Source organism: Adiantum capillus-veneris, chromosome 7 (genome assembly GCF_014529385.1).
Source record: "Adiantum capillus-veneris isolate H3 chromosome 7, ASM1452938v2, whole genome shotgun sequence".
NCBI classification, from domain to species: Eukaryota; Viridiplantae; Streptophyta; class Polypodiopsida; order Polypodiales; family Pteridaceae; genus Adiantum; species Adiantum capillus-veneris.
This window is the reverse complement of record NC_140937.1, coordinates 55,594,422-55,619,680: the sequence shown is the minus strand read 5'-3', so window position 1 is coordinate 55,619,680 and position 25,259 is coordinate 55,594,422. Positions and strand designations below refer to the sequence as shown.

Sequence of the window (25,259 nt, the reverse complement as noted above, 5' to 3'; positions counted from 1 at the left end):
AAAAAGGCATAGATTATGAAGAGACTTTTTCTCCCACTTGTTGTACGACTACTGTGCATTTTCTATGTGCATTGGCAACTCATTTTGGTTGGGATGTATATCAGTCAGACATTGTTACTGCTTTCTTGAATGGTGACATATTTGAGGAAGTTTATGTAACGCAGCCTCGCGGTTTTGTCAAGAAAGGACAAGAGGATAAAGTGTGCATATGTAAGAAAGCTTTGTATGGGTTGAAGCGATCTCCTCGTGCTTGGTATGAGAAAGCTGTCACTCATTTGGTCAAATGAGGCTTTCGTAATAGTCCAACAAAAAGCACATTGTATGTAAAGCGTGAGGGTGATGTACTTCTCATTGTCAATCTCTATGTGGATGATTGCTGATCACTGGACCAAATGAGAGACATATAGCTGAATTTAAGGCTGATTTAAATGCTACTTTCAAGATGAAAGATTTGGGGTTGTTGCATCATTACTTGTGTATACAGTTTAAGTAGTGTGATGGTGGTATTGCCTTGTGTCAAAAAAGTTACATAGAGACATTGGTATGTAAGTTTGGACTTGAGGATTGCAAACCTATTGCCACTCCCATGGAAACAGGTTTTAAATTGAGTCTTCATGATGCTGGTGATCCTGCTGATGTCACTTTTTACCAAACTGTTGCTGGCTACCTCATCTATGTATGCAACCCGAGGCCGGATATTTAGTTTGCAGTCTCACAGGTTAGCAGATTTATGCATAGCCCAGGGTCTAAGCATTTGCAAGAGGATTTTCCGCTACTTGTGTGGCACTTTACATCTTGGCGTGTTTTATCCCAAGGGGGGATCATTGCCGCCAGACTTACATGCTTTTTTGGACTCAAATTGGGCTGGTTGTTTTGACACGCGAGTGTCCCCAAGTGGTTTTTGTTTCATGCTTGGCAGTTCATGTATATCATGGTTGAGCAAGAAGCAACCTACTGTGGCCAGTTCTAGTTGTGAGACTGAGTACAGGATAGTCTTCACAGCTACGGTTGAGTGTGTATGGCTCGGATGCCTTATGACTGATTTGGGTGTTGGACAGGACACTGCCAACACTATCTACACTGACAATCAAAGTGCATTGGCACTTGCCAGGAACCCAGTTTTTCATGCTCGCACAAAGCACATTGAAGTGCATTACTACTATGTCAGGGAGAGGCTCTCAATAGGAGAGATCAACTTGGCTTAGGTGCCAACACAAGACAACCTTGCAGATCTTTTCACAAAGGCAATATCTCATGAGAAGTTCAAAGCTTTCTGCAAAGCTTTGGGCTTACTCCCCTTTGTGGACTGATCATGTACTCAGGGCATGGTACTTCCCTTTACTCTATGTGCCAGCTGTCGTTCACCGCATCACTCCCAGGGGGGATTTGTTACCATATACATGTGGTAGTGATGTGTGTGAACTCACTTAAGACCGCCGAGGTATTTTTTCCCTCTCTAGGAGATCCCCCCCCCCCCCCCTTGCATTGTATATACGCCCATCATTCTAGGGCTATCTATCTTTGCATTGCACAGTAATTAATGCACTCTCTGTTGTGTGCCTTGAGCTTCCTTCATCTTCTCCAAGCTGTGTGTGTTTTCCTGCAACCCTAATTCCAACATTCATTTCTCTCTCTTTCCCCCCTCCCCCCCTTCCCTTTCTTATGATGGTCAATATCGACGATCAAACCAAACTGCCGGCCCTACCTTTGTGCAAGTCGATGACTTCTTGGCACCCACACACACACACACACACTCACTTGTCAATTTGATTGATATGCGCGCATGCACACACACACACACACATATTGTGAGTGTCTCATTAATTCGCAAACCGGCATCCCTATTTGATGAATCCTTCTTCTTCTATTTAAGCTAATTAGACATTTACTTCGCCCTAATTTTGAATGACAGGGCTATACCTCGTGTAGTCTATATTATCTGACTTTCAAGGCATTATTTCACCTAGTTTACGTAGTTTGTACAAGTTGTAGACTCCCACACTACCTACTACGAGTTTAAAAGAGAAGCTTCAGTATGCGGTTTTGCAAGGCATTTTCTTGATGCACAGTAAACCTAGATTCTCTTACATATTTTTATGTCTAACTGAAAATGAATGTCGTAAATGGAGGCTTTTAGGAAAGAGCAGCTAAGATTAAATTACTTTTGCATTGTTTTTGTTGGACCAATCTACTATTTGTAGTGTGGCCTTTACATGGTATACAAGATGTATGCTCATGATATCATGACTAAACCCTTAAAAAGATTAAAAAATAATTTTAATTCAAATTTAGAAAAACAATATTAAGCATTCTGGAGACAATAGTTTGCAATATTAGAAAAACAATATTAAGCATTCTGGAGACAATAGTTTGCAATATCAAGAGGACTGCTTCATTTATTCAAACAAAACAATCAACAATATATCAAATCCATCTCATTTTCTAATCAATCCAAGGCTAATCATAATAGATGTCTGTCAGTAATCATTGTAATTTTGTCTCTTACATTGAGCTATAGAATCAAATCGAAGCTGGTTCCTACATTTTATGTTTATTTGTGACTCTTAGTGATCTATGCTATTAAGTTAGAACTGCCAAGTTTTTCTTCCCGCTAAGTTGTCTCTGTTACCATATACATGTGGTAGTGATGTGTGTGAACACACTAGGACCGCCGGGGCATTTTTTCCCTCTTTAGGAGGTTTTTCCCCCCGTGCATTGTATATACGCCCATCACTCTAGGGCTATCTATCTTTCCATTGCACACTAAGTAACACACTCTCTATTGTGTGCCTTGAGCTTCCTTCGTCTTCTCCAAGCTGTGTGTGTTTCTCTGCAACCCTAATTCCAACAATTGGTATCAGAGCAAGTCACGTCCTCCCGGGGTTAGTCGCCAGCTGCTCCAGCACACGCCTGCTCACTTTCTCCGATTTCAGTGAGCTTTGGCCTAGTTTTGAAGGTTGCTTAGCTTAGTTTTTTAGGTGGTTTATAGATAGGCTTTGTATCTTTAATTGAATCAATAGCTTGGTATACTTCACCTCTTTCAAGAGGTAAACCCTTTGACAAATCAATTGGAAAAGCATCTTTAAATTCTTCTAGCAAGACTTTCAAATCACTTTCATACTCACTATGGGAAGACAAAGAGGAGTAAGAAACCCGATCTTTCATTTCCACATCAGAGTCCTTATTTACAACAGATCGAAAGAATATATACATCACAAGACTTTTATTTACAAGCTTTACAACTCAAGAGAACATATCAAAGGACTATTTTGTACCTCATTCTCACCTTGTATAACAAACTTTTTACCTTCTTTTTTCAATTCTAGTGAGTTTTTGATGGTAACTCCATTTCAAAGAAGGTCCTAGTCCCCACAACCATTCCCTTCCCAATATCAAGTTCACACGATCCATATTCATAATTTAGAAGTCAAGAATGTCTTTATACCTTTGTATCTCAGCTTCTAAAATGGATACTAGTGTATTCTATACCTTCTTGTCTTCACCATGCATTATGGATAAGTGAGCACTTGATTGTTGAGAAAGCTTTGATTTCTTGACAAGAGCATAGTTCACAAAGTTATGTATGACAAAATCACCTATCATGACCCTAACCCTTTTACCATTTACAAATCCATGCATTTTCACGAGTTCATGTGGACCAAAACTTGATTTTCACATGTTGGTTGACAAACAATAATGATGCTCTTTGTCCTCATGCATCACTTCTATGAATTTATACTTTTCATTACCATTTATCAGAATTGTTTGGACCACATGGATTTGCCTGTATTTTTTATTCTTCTAAGGACCTTTACCCTTTTTATCATCCCGTTTCCTTTGGTTCTTCGGACAATTCTATTTAGAATGGTCAGGTGACAAATAAGTAAAGCACATGTTTTTCTTTTTTAGCATTTGCAAAGTCCTCTTGGTTTAACCTAGTTCTTGATACAACCCTTTTTTTAAAGAGTGGTTTACCCTCCTTATTAAATGGAAATCTCCTTTGCCCTTTTAGGAAAGGCCGTGATACCCCCATATCTGTGGACTTGGGATCAATCTGAGTGGGATTAGAAGTTGTTAACAAGTGAGTATTATCTTCATAAATTTGTGCAAATTTAATTGCTTCCTCTGAAGTCTTAGGTTCACTTCTTTTTACCTCTCTTTTGAAGTGTTTATCTAATCCCCATATAAACCCTTTTGTTTTGTAAAAGTCATCTATTCCTTGAATCCTGAGGATTATTTCTCTATACTCTACAATGTAAGTAAGCAAAGGCCCCATCATGTTGCGTAGCTTTCTCCCAATCCTCCTAGTTTCTTTCTAGTTCATTTTCAGGGAGAAACTCTTTCACAAAAAAGTTCTCAAATTGAGCCCAATCCCTTGGAATCTTGCCTAATGCCTTGAGACTCATCCACCATTTGTAGCCTTTTTGGCCCCAATGATAGACTAGCCTCGAGTGGTTGATATTTAGGTATTTTTTAACCTGTGAAGGTTCTTGCCATTTGTGTAGGAAAGTATAGATAGCATCTTTATTTCTATCCTTTTCTTCACCATTAAATCGAGAATGTTTCATGTCTTTGAGGACATGGTTTTCTCTAGGTCTTGACTAGGTAGTATAACATCCGCTCTATATACGGTTCCACCATCCCTAGATGCGGAAGGCATATTTGGATCAAATGGAACAAAAAACTACGTCATTTGTTCTTTCCTTTTTGCATGTACTCACTCAATTTAATCATTTGGGTAGCAAGGAGAGTCTACAATTGTATTTCAATATTTTCTACTCTATGTACTATCAGTTCATGCTACTCATAGGATGGCACATCCCACTCTTCACCCATGTCCTCAATCCCTATTTTGGTCTAGATTGGTGTCAATCTCAAATTACTTTGCATTTTGGTCCTTTTTCATTTTGTAAATTTTAAAGCAAAAGTCACTTAAATCTTTGAAAAAGATGGAAAAGAGTATGCCAAAGGCTATGCACAAATGTACAAGACTTCCGATGATTGAGTAAATTTCTTTATTAGGACATGGGATCAATCTCCTGCACAAAATATTACTTCCATTGGAGCTTTTGAGTGAGGATTTACTTTATGAATGGGACTTGAATTGAACCGTTTCCCTGGCACAGTAAATTTCTAAAAACCTTTGCAAGCCTTCGAGGAATGTGGGCAGACGTCGATGACTCTGCGGTGGCAGGTTTTACGAAGGGTTTCCCAATCAATACGCTGCTATCGGAGCTCTTGTGCTACATCCATTGCGCGGACTTTCTGTGCAGACCCTCCTCACTGTACATTTTGCAGAGTTACTGATGCTCTCGTTGCAGCGCATGGGGTTAATGCATTGGAATGTGCCAAGTGCACATTTGCAACTCTCGTAAAGACACGCTCTCCCTTCATTCCAGCACATAACTCATTTTATGTAAGCTGTCAGAATGGCATTCAAGACAGAAGAAGAGCCTTCACCACACCCGCCTTGGAAGAATATCAAAACCAGTTCAATGATCCTGCACACATTGTCAAACCGTTGAATTTGCCAACACCACATACTCACAAAGCTCAAGTTGCCATAGAGTCAATGCATGATGCTGAGAGCAAGGTTATGTTGTGTCAAGATTTAGACACCGCAGATGGTGATAGCATGACAACTGAAGGTGTGAGTGAAGATGATGAATCCCAGGGATATATTGATGCTGAAAAGGACTTTTACAATCTTATTGAAGCTGAGGATAGCCCAGATTCGTTACTATCTATGTTGTTGAACTTGGAACAAGCATTGCCACCAAGCGATACGAGAGTATCCTGTACCTGTTTGCGCTTAGCAACGCTCTGCAATGATACCAATCAAAAACCTGAGAAAGTTCTTGACTATGCACGCCAAGCTTTCCATAACTTTGATTCCTCTCGTTTTCCATTAGAAAGTGCAAGAGCTCTCTTTCTGGTTGGAGTGGGGCATTACAAGGTGGGAGACTCAAAAGAAGCAATGGCTGCTTTAGAAAGATGTGCCTCTCAGATTGCAAAAATTGAGCTGCCATCTGCCAAAACAGAAGAGTTAGCCATCTTACAATATAACAATCAAATCTTTTTAGGTCAAGCCAAGGTATCTCTTGGCTGGAACCTTGAGGGATTACTTGAGTTCAAGAAAGGTCTGGCTGTCATGGAAAAGGTTTTGTCGCCAGAGAGTCCAAATCTTGCATTTTTCTATCAACAAACGGCATTGGCATTTTTGCAAGCAAGAGAACCAAAGGAAGCACTAGGTTTGTGCAGAAAGTCACTCTTGGTATTTTCAAAGTGTTTTGGTAGTTCTTCCTTACAAGTCGCTGACGTAAGATCATTGATGTCACAAATTTACTATGGGCTGAACGATCATGAGAGCGTTCTTCATGAGTGCCAGCTAGCTGTGCAAATCTTCAAGAAGCTGGGAGAAACAAGCAAGGCTATAACCCTTGATTTAGAGTCAATGGAGGCACATTTCCTGCTTGGAAGGTTCAATGTGGCCGTCACTAAATTAAAAGAGATTATAGAAAGGACACAGGAGGAAGATCAGTGTCATGTTGAAGCACTGATTTTGATTGTAAGTGCCTTCAATGGTTTAAAAGACAATGCAGCTGCTGCTGAGTACTCCAAGAGAGCCTTGAATTTTTTGGCAAAAAAGGAGCTGGATTTTGACTCAGCAAAAGCTCTGATAAGGTTGTCTGGGGGTTTTCAGCAGCTGCAAGACTATGATCAGGCTTTAGCCATTTCACAACAGGCCCTTGATTTTTTTGAAAAGCATGCTGGAGCAGATGCAGCATCTTATGCAGCAGATGTTCAAGGCTACAGGGGTTCGTTATTCCTTTCTATTGGAAAACCTAATGAGGCTATCCCTCACCTAGAAAAGGCTCTTAAAGCCAAGATGAGTATTTATGGATCGGAAAATGAGGAGCTTCTTGATGTTTGCAACCATCTTGGTGCTGCATATGCACATGCAAAGAGGGTGGATGAAGCATTGGCTGTGTTTCGACAAGCTAAGATGATACTCGACATCATTAAAAATGGAGTCGACTTGCTCTCAATATACATTTACAACAACCTTTCTCTTTCTTACGTCCTATCGGGCAGGTAGAATTTTTGTATCATTCTGTAATGCATTACTTATTATGTGTTATTGCAGTGTTTTTCTGATGCTGGTCTTTGTAAGTGTGGCCCTTAAGGTTTCTACAGTATGTAGGAAGTTGTTTAATGAAATGAATCCTTGATGGGAGCAGTTGGAGCTCTTTGTCTTCACATGGTGAAATGCAACCCCTAGCTAGGGCTGTTACCACTACTATTGACAAAATAATAGTTTCAGACTAAAATTGTCAAAATCAGCTAATTGCTGGCCGATGTTGGGCAAAGAACAGTCCCCTTAAGGTCACCTGTGCAGTGAATGGTAGACGTGACGTTATGGGGCACTAATGGCGTTAAAATGGGGTTGTCGTAGTAATAAGTATTTAGTTAGTTGCAATGCATGATGGAGCTGATGATTATATTGTCTTATGGGTGGAGTCTATACCTTCTTTTAAAGGCAAATCTCGGCTTATTCTATGTCAAAACTCAATTGAAACAGAACTTGTATCTTTTTTTAAGTGTTTTTTATAATGTCTAGTCTCAAATTTGTTTTCCTCTTTCAATTCAAGATATGTAGAATAGTGCATTTAGGATGGCCATTGAGGAGTAGTCACAGGTTAAGGTGGATCCACGCAGTGGGCGCACACTCCCACCGAGATAACTTGAAAGGATGCCTATGACATGTAGCTCATGCATATTGGGGTCATACTTGCACATAGAAAGGATTGATGCCTTGGAGTGTGGGTTGGATCTGCTAGAAACAACAGTTACACTCAATAAGATGACATGATTATGAAAGATTGCTCATTGTGCATATGTGGATTAAATGCTTATATGTTTTCACAAGCATGTTGGATTTATGTTTTAAAGCTAGACTCGTGGTCTACACGAAAAGAGATTTCATTTGATACCCATATTTATGTTTCTTTCATCAAGAATTTTTCGGCTAAAGAAGGAAGTTTCTAGAAAATACTAGAAGGTTCTAAAAGGAATATTTTAGAAGATCCTAGAAGCAGGGTTCTAGAAGGGGGACAAGTGGCAAAGACACTTGTAAACAAGTCTACAACAAAGTGACAAATGGTGGGATACTTGTCGCATTCCTCTCAAAAAGTGGACACGTGTCACCCAGTGTCACCCAGTGCTTTGATAAGAGGGACCGTGTAAAGGACACTCGCCACATATGCATCTGTCACGTGCACACTGCACTTGCACCACGTGGACAAGCTTCTGCTACAGTCTAGCGTCAGTCGTAGTTAGCATAGGACCTAGCTTGGCACCTTGTGAACTTCTAGCAGGACGTGCATGCCCAGGCAGGTCATAGTTGCAAACCCTCTCTTGCATAGTAGAGTGCATATATGCACTTTACCGCGTGTGAACCACCTCTAGCATGGCATTTAAGTATAAGTGACATTTAGGCATTTTAAGGAAATCGTGGGGCTTATCCACTATTGCTCGACCCAGCATTTAGACACTATATATGCAGCCATGGGGGCGCTTGGAAGAGGAAAAGGAGGCAAAGGAAGCAAAAGAACGAGTAGATCCCACAACACAAGGACCCCTCAGCCATCCTCTCAGCGTCTTTCAGCCAGATTCACCATCAGCATCAGCGTTTTCAGCAGATCTTCTGCAGTGTTTCCATTTCAGCCCTTCACCAGCAGCGTTTTCAGCATTCAACCCCTCACCATCAGCATTTTCAGCATTCAGCCCTCGGTCAGCCTAGCGTTTTCAGCATTCAGCCTTTAGCCTCACAATATCAAGTACCTACAGCAAGTCCCCTTCAACACCTAGCATCATTGCAGTATCAAGTACCTCCAGCAAGTACCCATTAGTACCTCAATACTTCAGCATCTAAGCACCCCACAACATCACAACATCTAGGATCATTGCATCCGCAGTTGTGTAAGTAATAAAGCAAGTACTTGCTCTGGCAATAAAACAAGGGGGCCCTTGAGGGTGGTTGGGACCCGACATGCCATGTCGTTCTTCTCTCTCTCTCTCTCTCTTTCTCTCTCTTTCTCTGTGCCTATCTCTCTCCTTCATTATGTTCAGTTCAATTTCTCTTTCAAGTAAAGTTAAGTAACCTTGTATTTGTGCGAAGTATCTGAGCTAAATCTTGAAACACTTTCGTTGCCCCTAAATTGGTATCAGAGCTCTGTGCGTGCTTCGGCTTCACAAACTCAAGGGAAGAACCACCAAGAACCCAAGCAGAACCAAGAACCGAAATAACCTCTTTTTTTCTCAAAGAATCTTTGTGCCTCGATCCCGAACTTATTAGCCACTCCCACCCTTAGTGCATCCCGCATTGGGCGTGCTCCCGTCTTCATCGCTATGTCTTTGAACGAAGGGAAGAACCACCAAGAACCCAAGCAGAACCAAGAACCGAAATAACCTCTTTTTTTCTCAAAGAATCTTTCTGCCTCGATCCCGAACTTATTAGCCACTCCCACCCTTAGTGCATCCCGCATCGGGCGTGCTCCCGTCTTCATCGCTATGTCTTTGAACGAAGGTCGACATCGGATGCACGAAAATTCAGAACTTGAATACCAAGATTTGCTTGCCTTTTATGCGGATATGGAAGGAGTTGGAGAAAGGATCCCTAACCCTCTTCTGCATTCGCATTCACATGTAGCGTGCATCCACTTCCGTCGACAAGCAACCCTTGAAAATACCTCCGAGCACCCTTACCTTTCATCTTCACTAGTAATGTTTTCATGATAGGACTATTCGAGTGGTAGTACTTGCTCGCAAGGCAGAGTCAGCATCAAGGCTGGTATTCTGTGACAGTAGCAAGGGTGCCTAGCAACTCGTATGGTCGGTGTTTACATAACAACAGTACCTACATCCGCCGTATCCACCAGTTTGGAGGAATTTTCATCGGTTTATGCATCCACAAGCATCAAAAGCAGTCAGCATCACAAGTCCAGAAGGTAGAAGTGCGGCAGTTGTGCTTCACCTTTAATAGGGGGGGATGTCATGTGCGCACTACACTTGCGCCACGTGGACAAGCTTCTGCTAGAGTCTAGGGTTAGTCGTAGTTAGCATAGGACCTAGCTTGGCACCTTGTGAGCCTCTAGCAGGACATGCATGCCCAGGCAGGTCATAGTTGCATTCTCTCTCTTGCATAGTATAGTCATTCCAACATATATGCACTTTACTGTGTGAACCACCTCTAGCATGGCATTTAAGTAAAAGTGACATTTATGGGGCTGATCCTCTACTGCTCAGCCCAACATTTAGACACTATATATGCAGCCATGGGTGACGTGTCACAAAGTGATGACGTGGCTGCCAGAAACCCTAATTTTGTTGAAACCCTAACTCTAAAACCAGGAACCCTAATTCTGTTGAAACCCTAACCCTAAAACCAAAAACCCTAATTTTGCTAAAACCCTAACCCTAAAATCAGAAACCTAATTCTGCCCTTACCCTAACCCTAACCCTAACCCTAACCCTGATTTATTGGACATCAGCGTGATTTACGGAAAGCTGGGTAGCTTTTTGGCGTTGCTTTTTCTACGCAAATTGCTGAGAAAGAGAGAGAACCCTCTTTGCTTTATTTAGCAAGAGAGAGAGAAAGAGAAAGCCTCTCTGCTTTATTTATTAAAAGAAAGAGAGAGGAAGAACTTTTGCTTTATTTTCAAAGCTTTTACTTAAAGCTTTTGATTTCAGCTTTTGGGGCTCTGCTTTTAGCAACCCTTGTAACTCTAGATATGTGAGCAGGCCTCTCACAACTCAGAGCATCTGGACGCAGAGTCTGAGTGTGAGCGCTTGTCTGCACTCTTGTACTTTGAACTCAGATTAATACAAAAAGAAATACCGAAAGGGGCGCCAGTCTTTGGGGCCAATATCTCTAGGCACGGAACTCCGCCGGGCCAGTGTTGAATAAAATTGTGAACTGTGAATTGTTTTGATGTGGTTATTTAGTGTTGTCGCGGTAGATTCTTGACTTGGAGTGTCCAAGTCTATTACAGTGGTATCAGAGCATGGCCGATTTCTCCTCTACGGGAAATCCGATCCCAAATTTTTTTTTCCGCGGCACCTATGGTTTCAAGCAAAGATCAGTCGACTCCATCTGCATCCGAAGATGCGGGAAGGGATCACAAAGAAGATTTTGGCAAGGAGTATGGCCCGCCTCGGCCTACTCAGGCGGAGCGTCGAGAGATGGAGCGTCAACAATTGATCGGCGACGCAGCAAAGATGATGCTTACCACCCCCAAAAACCGCTCTCAAGAAACCTTCTGCTCCCAAGAAGTATACAGAGAAGGAATTAGAAAAGGTGGTTGATGCACGAATTGCTCAGCTTTTTGACGCGTAAAACAAAGCGGAAAAGCACGGCAAGAAAGGCACTGACTTCCCGGGTTATTTGGGTCGTCAGTCGACTTTTGAAAAGGCAAAGAAACAGAAGAAGCGTGTTCGATTTGAAGGAGTACCCAGTTCTTCTTCTTCTTCTTCTTCTTCTGATACTTCTTCTAGCTCATCTGACTTGAGCGAAGAAGACCGAAAAGGTAAAAAGCGAAGCAAGAAACAACGCTTCGGAAAGGGCAAGAAAAAGGCAAAGAAGTCTAAATCTCGCCGAGTGAGAGACAGCCAGTAAGAGACAGTTCTACAGAGGACTCGTCTACAGACAGTTCAGACTCTGACGACAACAACTTTTATGCAAAGAAGAAGAATTTTTATAAAGCCAACCAATATGACTTTCTAGAAGATAAAAGCAAGAAAGTCTGAGAGTTTAAGGAAGGTGGACAATCTATTAAATTTGACACGTTTTCGAGATATAGAGATGCTTTGAAGGCTGTCTTTTGTACTTCTATATCTTCGAAGGCTGTCTTTTGTACAGCAGTTTGACATCGCTTTCGCGGGAGGACGCTACTCAGAGCACTCTAAGATTCAGAGAGCTGCCTCTTACTCTAAGGAGAATGCTCGAACTTGGCGGTCCACGCTTCTTTTAAACAAGCCTGTGCTAGTTAAATGGCTGAAATTTAAGAAGCTTTTTATTTCTTCTTGGCTGACTCGAGAGTATGAACGCGATATATGAGCTGCTTGGAACCATCTTGGGATGACCAAGAAGGATACAGTGGACGCTTATTGCGAGAGATTCTAGAGCTCTTTTCTACCCGCCTCTTCATTTAAGAAGACGTTGTTCAAGGAGCAGATTGAGCGGTTTACCTTGGGTCTACCTACAGAGATCCGAGGTCACTGCTTAGAACATAAGTCAGCTTCCATTCAAGAGTTGATGAGTCATGCGAAACGGGGTTTTTCCATTGACTTTGGCATTCTGACCTACCGCACCGATGAGATCATGACACAAAGAGCTGAACAGACTTCGACAAATGAAAGTAGAAAGAGAAAGAGCAACTCAAAAAAGAAAGATGCACGACCCAGGCTTACTCCTCAGGAGCGAGCTCGCTTCATCAAGGAGGGGAAATGCTTTGAATGCGGGGAAACTGGGCATATCTCCGCGAAGTGCCCTAACAAGGCACCGAATGAACAGGATAAAGAAAGGCCAGAAAGTTCTAAAGCAGCTGAGAGACGTGGTAGAAAAGACAAATAAAAAGCAGAACTGGTACCACATTGCGTGGGGCTTGAACCGAATCAAATGAATGAAAGTACAAACTTTGCCGCTTTTGGGGCAAAGTGAAAGATCAGGGAGCTCTTTTGAAGGAGCCAAGGCCAACTTCTTCTCACTTGGAATTGGCGGCTCGATTTGGAATTAGGCTGAGGCCATAGGCGGAGGTAGTTCGAGTGGCACCCGGACGGGATATTGCCATTACACCGAGCATTGGCAAACTTCGTTTGCAATGACAGGGTGTTAAGGGCACGAGGAGTTTTACGTATTTGCCTTGGAAGGTTGTGACGTTCTACTCGAAATTCCTTGGTACCACAACAACAACGCCGTGGTTGACTACCGGGCCGAGAAAGCGACTTTGACAAATGAAGGGCTCAGAGATTGTACTTGATGAACTTCAGTTTCTTTACTCATTTTTTTTGGGAGAGAACTGAACGATGGATAAAGGTCGAATATGTTTTGACCTGAACAAAAGAACGCCAAGATTTTCTCCACACTCATGCCGATTGCTTTTTAGAGGGCCTGCTAGGCAAGTTACCATCTGCTCGTCCTAATAATGATATGATACTTGGAAGCACACCACCGAACCGGCCACCTTACCGTGTGAGCCGAGCCCAGAACGAAGAGGTTATGAACCAAGTGACCTCTTGGAAAAGGATCTTGTCGAGCCTAGTACTTCACCGTATTGCTCTCCAGTGTTGTTGGTTTTGAAGAAAGATGGATCTTGGAGAATGTGCATCGATTATAGAGCTCTCAACAAAATCACCATCAAGAACAGATTTCCGATTCCTAGGATCGATGATATACTCGACAGATTACAGGGATCCTCGTGTTTTAGCAGGATTGATTTGAAGAGTGGATACCATTAGATCCGATTCGCACCGGATGATGGTCAGGATTTTTTCGAGAGTACAGGCTATTTGTTGGCACTTTCTTTGACGATATCATTGTTTTCTCCAAGAATGAGGCAGAACATAGAGATCATCTGCTTCAGGTCTTTCAGGCATTACGAGATCACAAGTTAGTGCTTAATGCGAAGGAAAGTGAATTTTTCCTACTAGAGATACACTTATTGGGACACATTGTCTCAGCAGCAGGAGTGCAAATGGATCCGGCCAAGATAGAGACTACTCGTGATTGGCCCGATTTGAAGAATGTCCATGAAGTTAGAAGCTTCTTGGGATTGTGTTCGTACTTCAGGCGGTTCATTTGAAAGTTTGCAGAGGTTGCTTCCCGTTTGCATACCTTGACACAGAAAGGAGTCCCTTTCTCGTGGGGACCCACAGAGGTGATTGCCTTTCAGACATTGAAAGAGAAATTAACTACGGGACCAGTTTTGACTTTGTCGGACTTGCAGAAGTCATTTGAAGTATATTGTGATGCTTGTGGTCGTAGTGTGGGTACAGTCTTAATGCAAGAAGGCCATGTCATTGCTTACGAGAGCCGATTGTTCTCACGGCCGGAATTGACAGCATAGATTTATGACAAAGAGCTTTTGGCGGTTATCCATGCTCTTACTCAGTGGCGGCACTACCTACTCGGAGCGGATTTTATTGTCTTTACAGACCATCAGAGTTTGCGCTACTTCTTGTCACAAAAGCAACTATCGGAAAAGCAGATGCGGTGGGCGAACATCTTGTCATAGTTTCACTTCCAGATTGTCCATGTTCAGGGACTGAAGAATTTGGTGGTAGATGCTTTGTCTCGGAAGCCGTTGGTTCTGGCTATTTCCGCGATACAACATAGGAGCTTTGAGGATACGGTCGACCAGTATGCCACATATCAGACGTTTTCACACGGATACGGTATGGGGAGACAATAGTGGGATATTCCATTCGGGATGGCTACTTGATGAGGAAAACCATGCTGTGTGTTACACAGCCGTTGAGGGAAAAGGTTATGACTGAATGCCATTGTCCGCCTTTTACGGGGTCACCGCGGCATTGCTACCACCTTGAAAGGGGTAGAGAGATACTTCTTTTGGCCGAGACTCAAGAAGGATGTGGAAGAGTTTATGCGCAGTTGCTTGGTATGCCAGAAGGTCAAGTTTTGACAGGCATAAAGCACAGGGCCTTTTACCCATACTCACCCGCCCCTGGGAAAGTATTGCAATGGATTTCATCTCCCGAGAACACAGCGTGGGCACGATTGTTTATTGCCCAGGTCTTCAGATTACATGGCATGCCTGAGACGATTGTCTCCAATAGGCACCCCAGGTTCACGAGTTGTTTCGAACGGCTATTTGGGAGAACATAGGCACGCGGTTGCAGTTCTCGTCATCGTTCCACCTGCAGATTGACGGGCAATCAGAGATTGCTAATTTAGTGGTACTGGATTTGTTGAAGTCTTCTTTGTTGGATCAAAAGACTACTTGGGAAAGGTTTTTACCTTTGGTGGAATATGCCTACAGAAACACGTTTAACTCTTTGATGGGGAAGGTGCCATTTGAGATTCTTGAATTTGCTACGAAGGTTTCACGCTTCCTTAGCACGAAAGATAAGATTTTTCTTTGAAGCCCACCAGTTCACGAGGGACTTGGTTCGGAAGGCTTTGCAGAAATTTCAGGAAAAGACAGAAAAAGGCAGCAGATCGCAATTGTCGCAATTTGAAATTGAAGGAGAATGATTGGGTGCTCTTACATTATGGGAAGGCACTCTCGAGAAAGAAAAAAAAAGGGAAAGGAGCGGCTTCTTTGAAAGCTTAGCATGAGATAGTTTGGACCTTTCCAGATTTTCCGAAAAGACAAATGATATCTCCTTTGGACTGAAGGTGCCAGAATACTTGGAGGATTCACAATGTTTTTTATGTGAGTCTCTTAAAGCCTTTTGAAGGCGATGTGCCTGATGATGGGAAGCCAGATGTGCAACCCGAATAGGACGAAAACGAGCAGATACTCGTTCCTGGACAGAAATTGGCACAGAAAGAAAGGAAGAAGGTAAAGCGAATTGACGGTTCTTGGTTAAATTCAAGACCTACTTCGCAATGGATGTGAAGCGAATGGAGGAGGAAGACCTAGCAGATATTCCTCGGAATGTGAATCTTTACCTTAAAGCTTTTGGTTTCGCATAGTCTATTCCAAATGGAACCCAGAACTCAGCTTGGCCGGAGATCTGGTGCAGTGGGATGCACAAGAGGGGAGTTACTCCGCTCCTTTGTCAACAGATGTGTAAGGTGCAGCGGAATGAATGTTGTATTTTCTCAAGATTAGTGATCTTTACTGCTCAAGGTTACTTTTAGTTCTTAGGGAAAAAGAGAGTTTTCCGTCTTATAGAGAGTGCTGTGATCACGAACAAAGTGAGTGGATCTTGTGCGTGCAAGTGAATGAGACTGAGAGAAGGAGAGAGAAGAGATACGACACTGAGAGGTTGTAAAACCCTCCTCGGAAGGCCCCACTCTCGTCGGTGAGAGTGGTCTACTTGATTGCACAAAAGTGTACAATGCGAATGCAATGGGACTATGCCGATGACGACGACGAGGATGACGGCGGCGACTTAGGCTGAAATCTGGGATCTTCTTGGTGGCTGGAAATGACTGTTTCGGGCTGGTTCCATGGCTGAAATTTACTGTCTTTGCCGGGCTGATATGAGGATAAAAAACGCTGCTGAATTCTGCTCTTTGGCTGCGTTTTTGGATAGAAGTATGTTGCTGAAAAAACGCTGGGACAGCAGAGACCTTCTTGCTGAAAATTACTGTTTTTGCGAGTGTTAATTAACCCTTACTGGCTGCAGATCGTCTGCTGCAACTGATGATGAAAACGCTGATCCTATTGAGGTTTTCCTTGCGTTTGTAAATGCTGAAATCGCTGCAGATCTGCAACTGAATGTTAGCGTTAGTGAGATCCTACTGCTGCTGCCAATGAATGGTGAAAACGCTGGGCATGAGGGACATGGGGTGGCGATGGCTGGGCTAGAAAAAGCCAATGGAAGGGGAGTACTGTGGCGATGGCTGATGGGAGGGAGTGGCCTCGCCAAGGGTTGGAGAGGGTCTTGATGAGAGAGGGTTGACACTTGTTGCTTGGGGAAGCTTGCTGTATCTTTGCTCATCTGCCAATTTGTGCTAACTTGGGTTTGCTTATATATTAACTTACCCAATTTGCCCTACTGAGTACCCAACAAAAGTCACTTAATAAATAAGTGAAAAATGTTAAAAATAGGGAAAAATTGGGATAAAGTCATCTGAAAAATCCCCAAACTGACTCTGATGGAAATGCTTATGCTTATGCAGTGTGCAACCAGAGGATATGCATCTACACTTAGTGATTGGGCATGCACGGTCTACGAATAGACTCACAAAAGTGCCAGATCACTTCTAATCTAACTTGACTGGACTTGACGGAAACCCTGCTATGGTATAGCTTGTTCACGAACACATAGGGTTGGGATGTGTCACGTGACATCCCCTCCTTTTTAAAGTGAGGTACTGGTACCGAGCTGCATGGCTTCCTTGTAGTCTGCCAACAACTCTGGATAATCCTTGAAGAACTCTTCGTCTACCCACACCGCTTCATAGGTTCCTCGATCTTTGAACTTCAAAAAATACTGTCGTACTTGTTTCTTTGAACCATGGCGAAACTGATGCTACAAGACTTGCTCCGGCTCCATAACTTCTGCTTCATCTATGATCTCCGGTTCTTCTTCTTCCGAAACGTCCTTTGGAGGTGTTCCCTGAAACACTTTCAACCAAGAAACATGGAAAACGTTGTGCATTGACCATGAGTTAGGCAACTTCAATTTCATTGAAACCTCATTAATCTTTTTGATGACTGGAAATGGACCATACATACGAAAAGATAACTTAGGATATTTCCTTCCAATTTGCTTAAGACGCTGTTTCATAATTTGTAGATACACCCAATCTCCTTCCTTGATCGAGACCTCCTCACGATGCTTGTTAGCCTGTCGAGAATAAGATTCCTGAGCCTTGCTTAGCCGAAGCTTCACACTCTCAGAAATCTTATCCAATGACTGACTCTCAGCATTGGCATCAGGCATTTGACTCTGATCGAGTCAACAATGACTGGATTGGCGGCCAAAAGCTGCCTCATACGGAGTTCGACCAATAGCAGAAGAGAAGGAATCATTGAGAATAGCCTGTACCAATGGGAGATAGAGCTCCTGAAACCGGCCTGTTTGATCCAAAAAGGGCGGTAGACTTTACTTTAAACCTTGATTTAGCTTTCACCCATTATTAGTCGTCTATTTTACCTGTACTTTCAAGACACAACAAAGGGGGAGAGGGATACAAGCTGCTAGATTGCACCTGTATGAGTAGACAGACACCAGATTGGCCCCTAACTTAGGCGCCCCTTTCGGTATTTCTTTATTGTTCAAAAGAAGGAATAAACGATGTGGTTCCTACAAGCTGCCCCGCACAAACTCGGCTGAATTTCCACTGTTCCAACGCGATTTTGACAGCATAACTGTACTAGAACCCTTCACAGTCAGTAGTCCCACGCATTGACTGACTTTCCCGACGCATACGGGCACTTTGCAAAACCTGGCGAGAATCTGCAGCACGCTGAATTCTCTGTTTTCAGCCCTGAAAATGCGCCAGATCGCCTGTACAGCGGTCCCCTTGCGTCCCCGAACCTCCTGGGGGTATTAGGGTCCGTTTAGGGCCAAAACCCTAAACCTGCAAAAATACACAGCAGGCTGTAATTCACTGTTTCGGGCTCCGTTTCGCGTGCCGGTCGCATCCCTAGCAAGTCCTCGAGCTCCCGCACCTGTAGGGCTACTTGCCCTTTGAATCGGACGAGATTTCTGGCGTGAAACCTCTCCGAATTCACCTGTACCTGCGGGGGGATTAGCCGCTAGCTAATCCAGTACCTGTGCAAGAGGCTCTTGCCTCGGCAATCGCGCATGAACCCACACAACTGTACATTGGTCAAATGAAGAGCCCACTAGAGGGGCATAACATACTGCCAAAGGGGAGAGAGAGGGCAGTGCGTAGCGTGCAGGGCATCACTCCTGGCACCGCACTGTGCATAAGAGGGAAAGCAAGCACTCCATAGCTCTTAACCTGTGACAGAGACTTGCAAAATGAGCCTCCCAGCTATAAATCACGTTTTTGCCTTCTCTATAAGTAGTAAACTGGCCTCAGAGTGCCAAGTGTCATTCATTTGTGCATTTTCCCGCTTTAGACCCTCGGGTCTAAAAATATCTCACCTGCAGCCTCTGTTGACTTGGCCACAGAGTAACAAAATGATCCCCATGTCAAACTGCACGTAATGACGCGAAGACATTTTCAGGTCCCAAAATAGCAGTTCCCTAAATTTTAGGAGATGCTGCCATTGTATCTTTCTAGGTCATCCGACCCTCTTTGTACACTGCGGCCACATCCAGAACTGAAATGTAGCCTCTGTAGCAAAGGATTCCACTTTGGCTAGTCAATGACCCCACTTGGCTAACCATAGTCCTTGTCCAACCTTAGTGCTCTCTTGCCCTCAGGCCTGGACTCCCTCTGGACAGTTCCACACTAGCTATGCAATGCAGGGCAGTTAGATTTCCCGAGGGGTGTTTCCAAAAAGTGAAAGTAAATAGATAATAAGAAAGAAATCAACAAAAAGGATAGATAGTAGTCACACACTGGTGACAGCTCCCATTGAGACTGCTGATCATGAACATAAGACTTCAACACATCAAAAGCCAACTGATTATAAATTTCCGTTTGACCATCTAATTGTGGATGAAAAGCGGATGAAAAATTCAACTTTGTGCCAAAATTTTCAAAGAGTGTACGCTAAAAGTTGGACGTAAACTTAACATCCCTATCTGAAACAATGGACTTTGGCAAACCACAGAGGGGGTACCAATGCTTTATGAACAATCGTGCAACATCTTGTGCAGTAACTGTGGCCTTACAAGGAATCAACATACAGAATTTGCTGAAACGATCAACAATAGTTAAACATTGAGTATTCCTTGAATGCTGACTAGCCTGACTTGGTGGTAAGTTAGTCACAAAATCCATAGAGATATCCTGAAAAGGTCCCTCGGGAATAGGCAGCGGAAGCAAGAGGCCTTGCTGCTTACCCCGAGGAGCTTTTACTTTTTGACATATAGTGCAATGTGTGACATAACTAAACACATCTTTTTGCATTTTAGGCCGATAGAAAAATCGTTCAATCTTTTCCAATGTGGTGTTCATACCCCTATGCCCACCCGTGAGAGAGTCATGTGCATCATGCAATATGGCTGGCCTGAGAGAGGGCAACACATATAGACGTTGACGAAAAAATAACAATCCATCACGAATGAGATAGTTGCTGGGCCCTTGGGAAGCAAGAGCCTGCACCAATACTTACCAAACTCCGAATCTGCATACTGATTCTTCATGCTGTCAAAAGACTCGCCCTGTATAGAAAATGTGGTTCTTGACTCGAAAGCCAAAATCTGTCCTTTGCGACTCAACGCATCTGCAAGGGTTAGCTTTTCTAGGCACATACTCAATCAAACCTCCAAATTGCTCAAAAAATTGTTACCACCGCGCTTGGCGATCACTCCAATGTGCACTAGGCATAGATTGGAGCCACTTGAGGGCTTGATGATTTGTGCGCACTGTAAACTCTCTACCATACAAAAAATGCTTCCAATGCTTAAGAGAGTGAATGACAGACAAAAGTTCTTTATCATAAACTGTATAATTCTTTTCCGCACTATTGAGCTTCCGGCTAAGGAAAGCTACTGGGCGACCATGCTGCTGGAGCACAGTGCCCATGGCGACATTGCTCGCATCTGTCCATACCTCAAAGGGATCATCCCAAGAGGCTAGGATAAGACACGGTGCTTCTGTCACCGCAACCTTGAGAGCTGCGAAAGCCTCAATGGCTGCCTCGGGCAAGTCTACACGCTGACGGTGAGTCTTTACCCCTTTCAAAACATCAGTCATAGGTGCAGCAATGCGTGCAAAATTCTCCATGTGCGAACTATATGCTTGACATAACCCAAGAAAAGAACGCACATCATATGCAGTTTTGGGCAAATCCCAATTACGAACCTGTTCCACCTTCGCGGGGTTTAGCTTGACGCCTTCTGCAGAAATGATATAACCCGGATAAGTGACTTGAGTATGAAAAAATTTAGACTTCTTAGTTGCAATGTACAACTGACACTCATCCAAACGAGTTAGTACCCTTTCAACATCTCTTTCATGTTGTTCCCACGATGCAGAAAAAATGAGAATATCATCTAAAAAGATGAACACACATACACCTACCATGTCGCCGAAACGACCTACCATGAGATGATTGAATGTACCCACGGCTCCTGTCAATCCAAAAGGCATAACAATATACTCCCATTGCCCTTGCTCGGTGTGAAAGGCGGTCTTGAAAATGTCGCCTTTGAATACCGTACCTGATGGTATCCACTTTTGAGATCAACCTTGCTGAAAACCTTTGCCCCATTGAGCCTATCGAGGATATACTCAATGCAAGGCATCGGAAACTTGTTCTTGACGGTCATCTTGTTTAATGCCCTGTAATCAACACACAAACGAGATGAACCATCCTTCTTGCGAACAAACAAAATAGGGGTAGCAAAAGGACTTACACTAGGACGTATGAATCCTCTAGCCACCAACTCCGTGAGTTGTCGCTCTAACTCTTTCTCTTGTGACTTGTTCAAACGGTAGGGAGCGTTACTGACAGGCTGCACTCCCTCCATAAGCTCGATACGATGGTCCTCCGGCCGCTCCGGTGGGAGACGAGGTGGAAGATCATCCTGCAAAAAGAGATGTTTAAATTTCGTAAACAACTCCGAATACTTATCTGGAGCCTGAATGCTCTGGGAAACTGGGGCAGCATAGATGAATGCCGTTTGTGCTCCTCGTCGTAATTCACGCTTTACCTGCACATGCGAGATGAGAGGCAAAGAATGCAAGCCCTCCTCAGCACGAATGATGAGGGGGAATCTGTTTTGGCATGCAAAGTGAGAGTGAGAGCCTCCCAATCAACGAGAGGGTTAAGTTCACGAAACCATTTCATGCCTAAAATCATATCACATCCTGAGAGAGGAGACACAAGAAATTTCCTACGAAAAGAAGCTTACTGAACGGTAAACATCACATCAAGGCACTCCTTCGTGATGAGAGAGTCCATCCCAGGAGCGAGGCCTGAAACCTCGATAGGAGATTTCTGACTAACCTCTAGGCGGGCTCTCTCAACAAGAGGGGGACTAATCACATCATGCATACTGCATGGATCAAACAATATGATAAAACGCTGTCCTTTTACATGACCATAACACTTCATGAGAGATTTATCAATGTGTGTGTCAGAGTCATGAGAATATGCAGGTTGCGTTGTGACAGAGTTTGTGGTAGTTGTGGGTGCCTTTGGTTCTTTAGGTGGGATTGTTTTAGGACAGGCCTTCTTAATGTGACCCTTGACATGACATTGAAAACATCTACCTTCTTTAGCATAAATCACTTGTTCTTCTGCCGTGATGTATCCTCCTATAATTCCTTGAGAAGCTTTTTCATTAGGGGTTAGCTTACGTTTTGCAGGTGTTTTAGCTTTACCCTTAGATTCATTGTTAGAGTACTTTTCCGAGGAATTAGAGGAAGAAGGGCTAGAAGAATTACCATTCTTACCATTCTTACCATTTTGGGTGGTCTGAGAATTCTGAGATGTCCCTTGAGAAGACTTGTTCTCCTTAGGCTTTCCCTTGTTGTGCTTCATCTCTTGGGCGAGAGCGATTGCTACCGCCTTGTTGAGATCTGTTTAGCTTGTTCTTCTGCCGTGATGTATCCTTCTATAATTCCTTGAGAAGCTTTTTCATCAGGGGTTAGCTTACGTTTTGCAGGTGTTTTAGCTTTACCCTTAGATTCATTGTTAGAGTACTTTTCCGAGGAATTAGAGGAAGAAGGGCTAGAAGAATTACCATTCTTACCATTCTTACCATTCTTACCATTTTGGGTGGTCTGAGAATTCTGAGATGTCCCTTGAGAAGACTTGTTCTCCTTAGGCTTTCCCTTGTTGTGCTTCATCTCTTGGGCGAGAGCGATTGCTACCGCCTTGTTGAGATCTGTGGGGTCAAAGACTTCAACATCAAACTTGATGTATTCGTCTAACCCAAAGAGAAAAGCCTCTTTGCGCTCATCATCCGACTTGCATAATTGAGTGCCTAGTTGCAAAACACGGTTAGAAAAAGACATGATTGGCATACCATGTTGCTTGAGATTACGCCAATCCTCTTTCAATCGTGCGAGGTACTGAGGTGGCATAAACCGCTCCTTGAGCTTGTCTTGGAAATCAGCCCAACTAAAAGAGAGGGGCGTGAAATCGTCGGCTGCCTCTAGGTGCGTGGCTAGCTGTGCCTCTTGCCATGCATGGTACCAATTTATGGCATCACCAGCAAGGTACATAGCTGCCGTCAAAACTTTGCTATTTCCTGTTTTCTTAGTTGTGGCAAAATAAGCATTAAATTGATGCAACCAAGAATGAATCATCGTAGCATCTATCTTACCATCATACTTACTGAAAGTTAACTTTTCGGTGACGGGGTTGTTGGAATCCGCATCGTGGCTTGCACCACTAGAGGAACTCCCACGATCTTTGGGTGGTTCGGTCTTTGAGGCTAGCATGCGGGAAAGAAATTCTTGATGGCGAATCTCCCTTTGAGCTTCTCGTTCATCGCGCTCGCGTTCGAAAGCAAGCCGATTTTCTTCTTGTTTTGCAGCAAGAGCAATGCGCTCACGTTCCTGAGCAGGGCGATTTTCTTCTTGTTTTGCGGCAAGTGTGGCGTTTCTTTCATCGCGCTCGCGGTCCTTGGCTTCTTGTGCTTCTGCTTTGCTTGCGAGTTGTGCCAATGCAACTCGATTCGTTTCTTGTTGTTGTGCCATCATGTCCAACATCGACTTGACCATCATCTCCATAGGAATGAGGACAACTCGTGGCGTAGATGGCGAAGAGGGAGGGTTGGAAAAATCTCCTGCTGGGGAGAATCCTTCGTTGCCTCTCTCATGCTCATCACCTGAATGCGAAGTATCCATGCTGCTTCGGGTGACGACCATGCACTAGGATCTTTGGTTCTTAAGTTCACGAGGAACTTGGTTCTTGAGGGTCTTGAAGTTCTTGAGGTTTTCTTTTGCTTGCAAATCGCGTTGGAGAAAGATCTTCTCTTCACCCGAGTTCTACCCTTTTATGCGGACGCACCCCTTAGCGGCCTTGCGCTCACACCAAGGTTGCTTTTTCCCACCTCACGTTGATTGGCCGGCCGCTAAGTGCATGGTCCGCTCTCAATGAGTGAAAAGAGACACAAGGGGAGGTTGGACAAGCCTTTCTTTCTTGGGATTCCTGTCACTCTTCAACAAAACACGATTAGGAATTGCCACGCCCAAGTAAACTTGGGTTCGTGCGATCTCAACAAGCAAAAAAATTCTTGTGGTTCTTTCCTTGAGTAATGCAGAACACTTCCAAAGCTCTGATACCAATGTAAGGTGCAACGGAATGAATGTTGTATTTTCTCAAGATTAGTGATCTTTACTGCTCAAGGTTCCTTTTAGTTCTTAGGGAAAAAGAGAGTTTTCCGTCTTATAGAGAGTTCTGTGATCACGAACAAAGTGAGTGGATCTTGTGCGTGCAAGTGAATGAGACTGAGAGAAGGAGAGAGAAGAGATACGACACCGAGAGGTTGTAAAACCCTCCTCCGAAGGCCCCACTCTCGTCGGTGAGAGTGGTCTACTTGATTGCACAAAAGTGTACAATGCGAATGCAATGGACTGATGCAATGGGACTATGCCGATGACGACGACGAGGATGATGGCGGCGACTTAGGCTGAAATCTGGGATCTTCTTGGTGGCTGGAAATGGCTGTTTCGGGCTGGTTCCATGGCTGAAATTTACTGTCTTTGCCGGGCTGATATGAGGATCAAAAACGCTGCTGAATTCTGCTCTTTGGCTGCGTTTTTGGATAGAAGTATGTTGCTGAAAAAACGCTGGGACAGCAGAGACCTTGCTGAAAATGACTGTTTTTGCGAGTGTTAATTAACCCTTACCGGCTGCGGATCGTCTGCTGCAACTGATGATGAAACCGCTGATCCTACCGAGGTTTTCCTTGTGTTTGTAAATGCTGAAATCGCTGCAGATCTGCAACTGAATGCTAGCGTTAGTGAGATCCTATTGCTGCTGCCAATGAATGGTGAAAACGCTGGGCATGAGGGACATGGGGTGGCGATGGTTGGGCTAGAAAACGCCAATGGAAGGGGAGTACTGTGGCGATGGCTGATGGGAGGGAGTGGCCTTGCCAAGGGTTGGAGAGGGTCTTGATGAGAGAGGGTTGACACCTGTTGCTTGGGGAAGCCTGCTGAATCTTTGCTCATCTGCCAATTTGTGCTAACTTGGGTTTGCTTATATATTAACTTACCCAATTTGCCCTATTCAGTACCCAACAAAATTCACTTAATAAATAAGTGAAAAATGTTAAAAATAGGGAAAAAATGGGATAAAGTCATATGAAAAATCCCCAAACTGACTCTGATGGAAATGCTTATGCTTATGCAGTGTGCAACCAGAGGATATGCATCTACACTGAGTGACTGGGCATGCACGGTCTACGAATAGACTCACAAAAGTGCCAGATCACTTCTAATCTAACTTGACTGGACTTGA

At 43.6% G+C, this 25,259-nt stretch overlaps 1 protein-coding gene across 1 annotated transcript in view; it reads left to right on the top strand.

Annotated features, from left to right (window-relative positions):
• Nucleotides 1-5,110: 5,110 nt before the first annotated feature.
• The window catches only part of LOC147453886 (protein KINESIN LIGHT CHAIN-RELATED 1-like), a 37,869-nt gene continuing 17,720 nt past the window's right edge, over nt 5,111-25,259 (top strand). Inside the window, exon 1 of the mRNA XM_086515951.1 lies at nt 5,111-7,095. Within this exon, the coding sequence (XP_086372077.1) occupies nt 5,177-7,095 (1,919 nt within the window). The 5' untranslated portion in view covers nt 5,111-5,176. The remainder of the gene's footprint in view (nt 7,096-25,259) is intronic.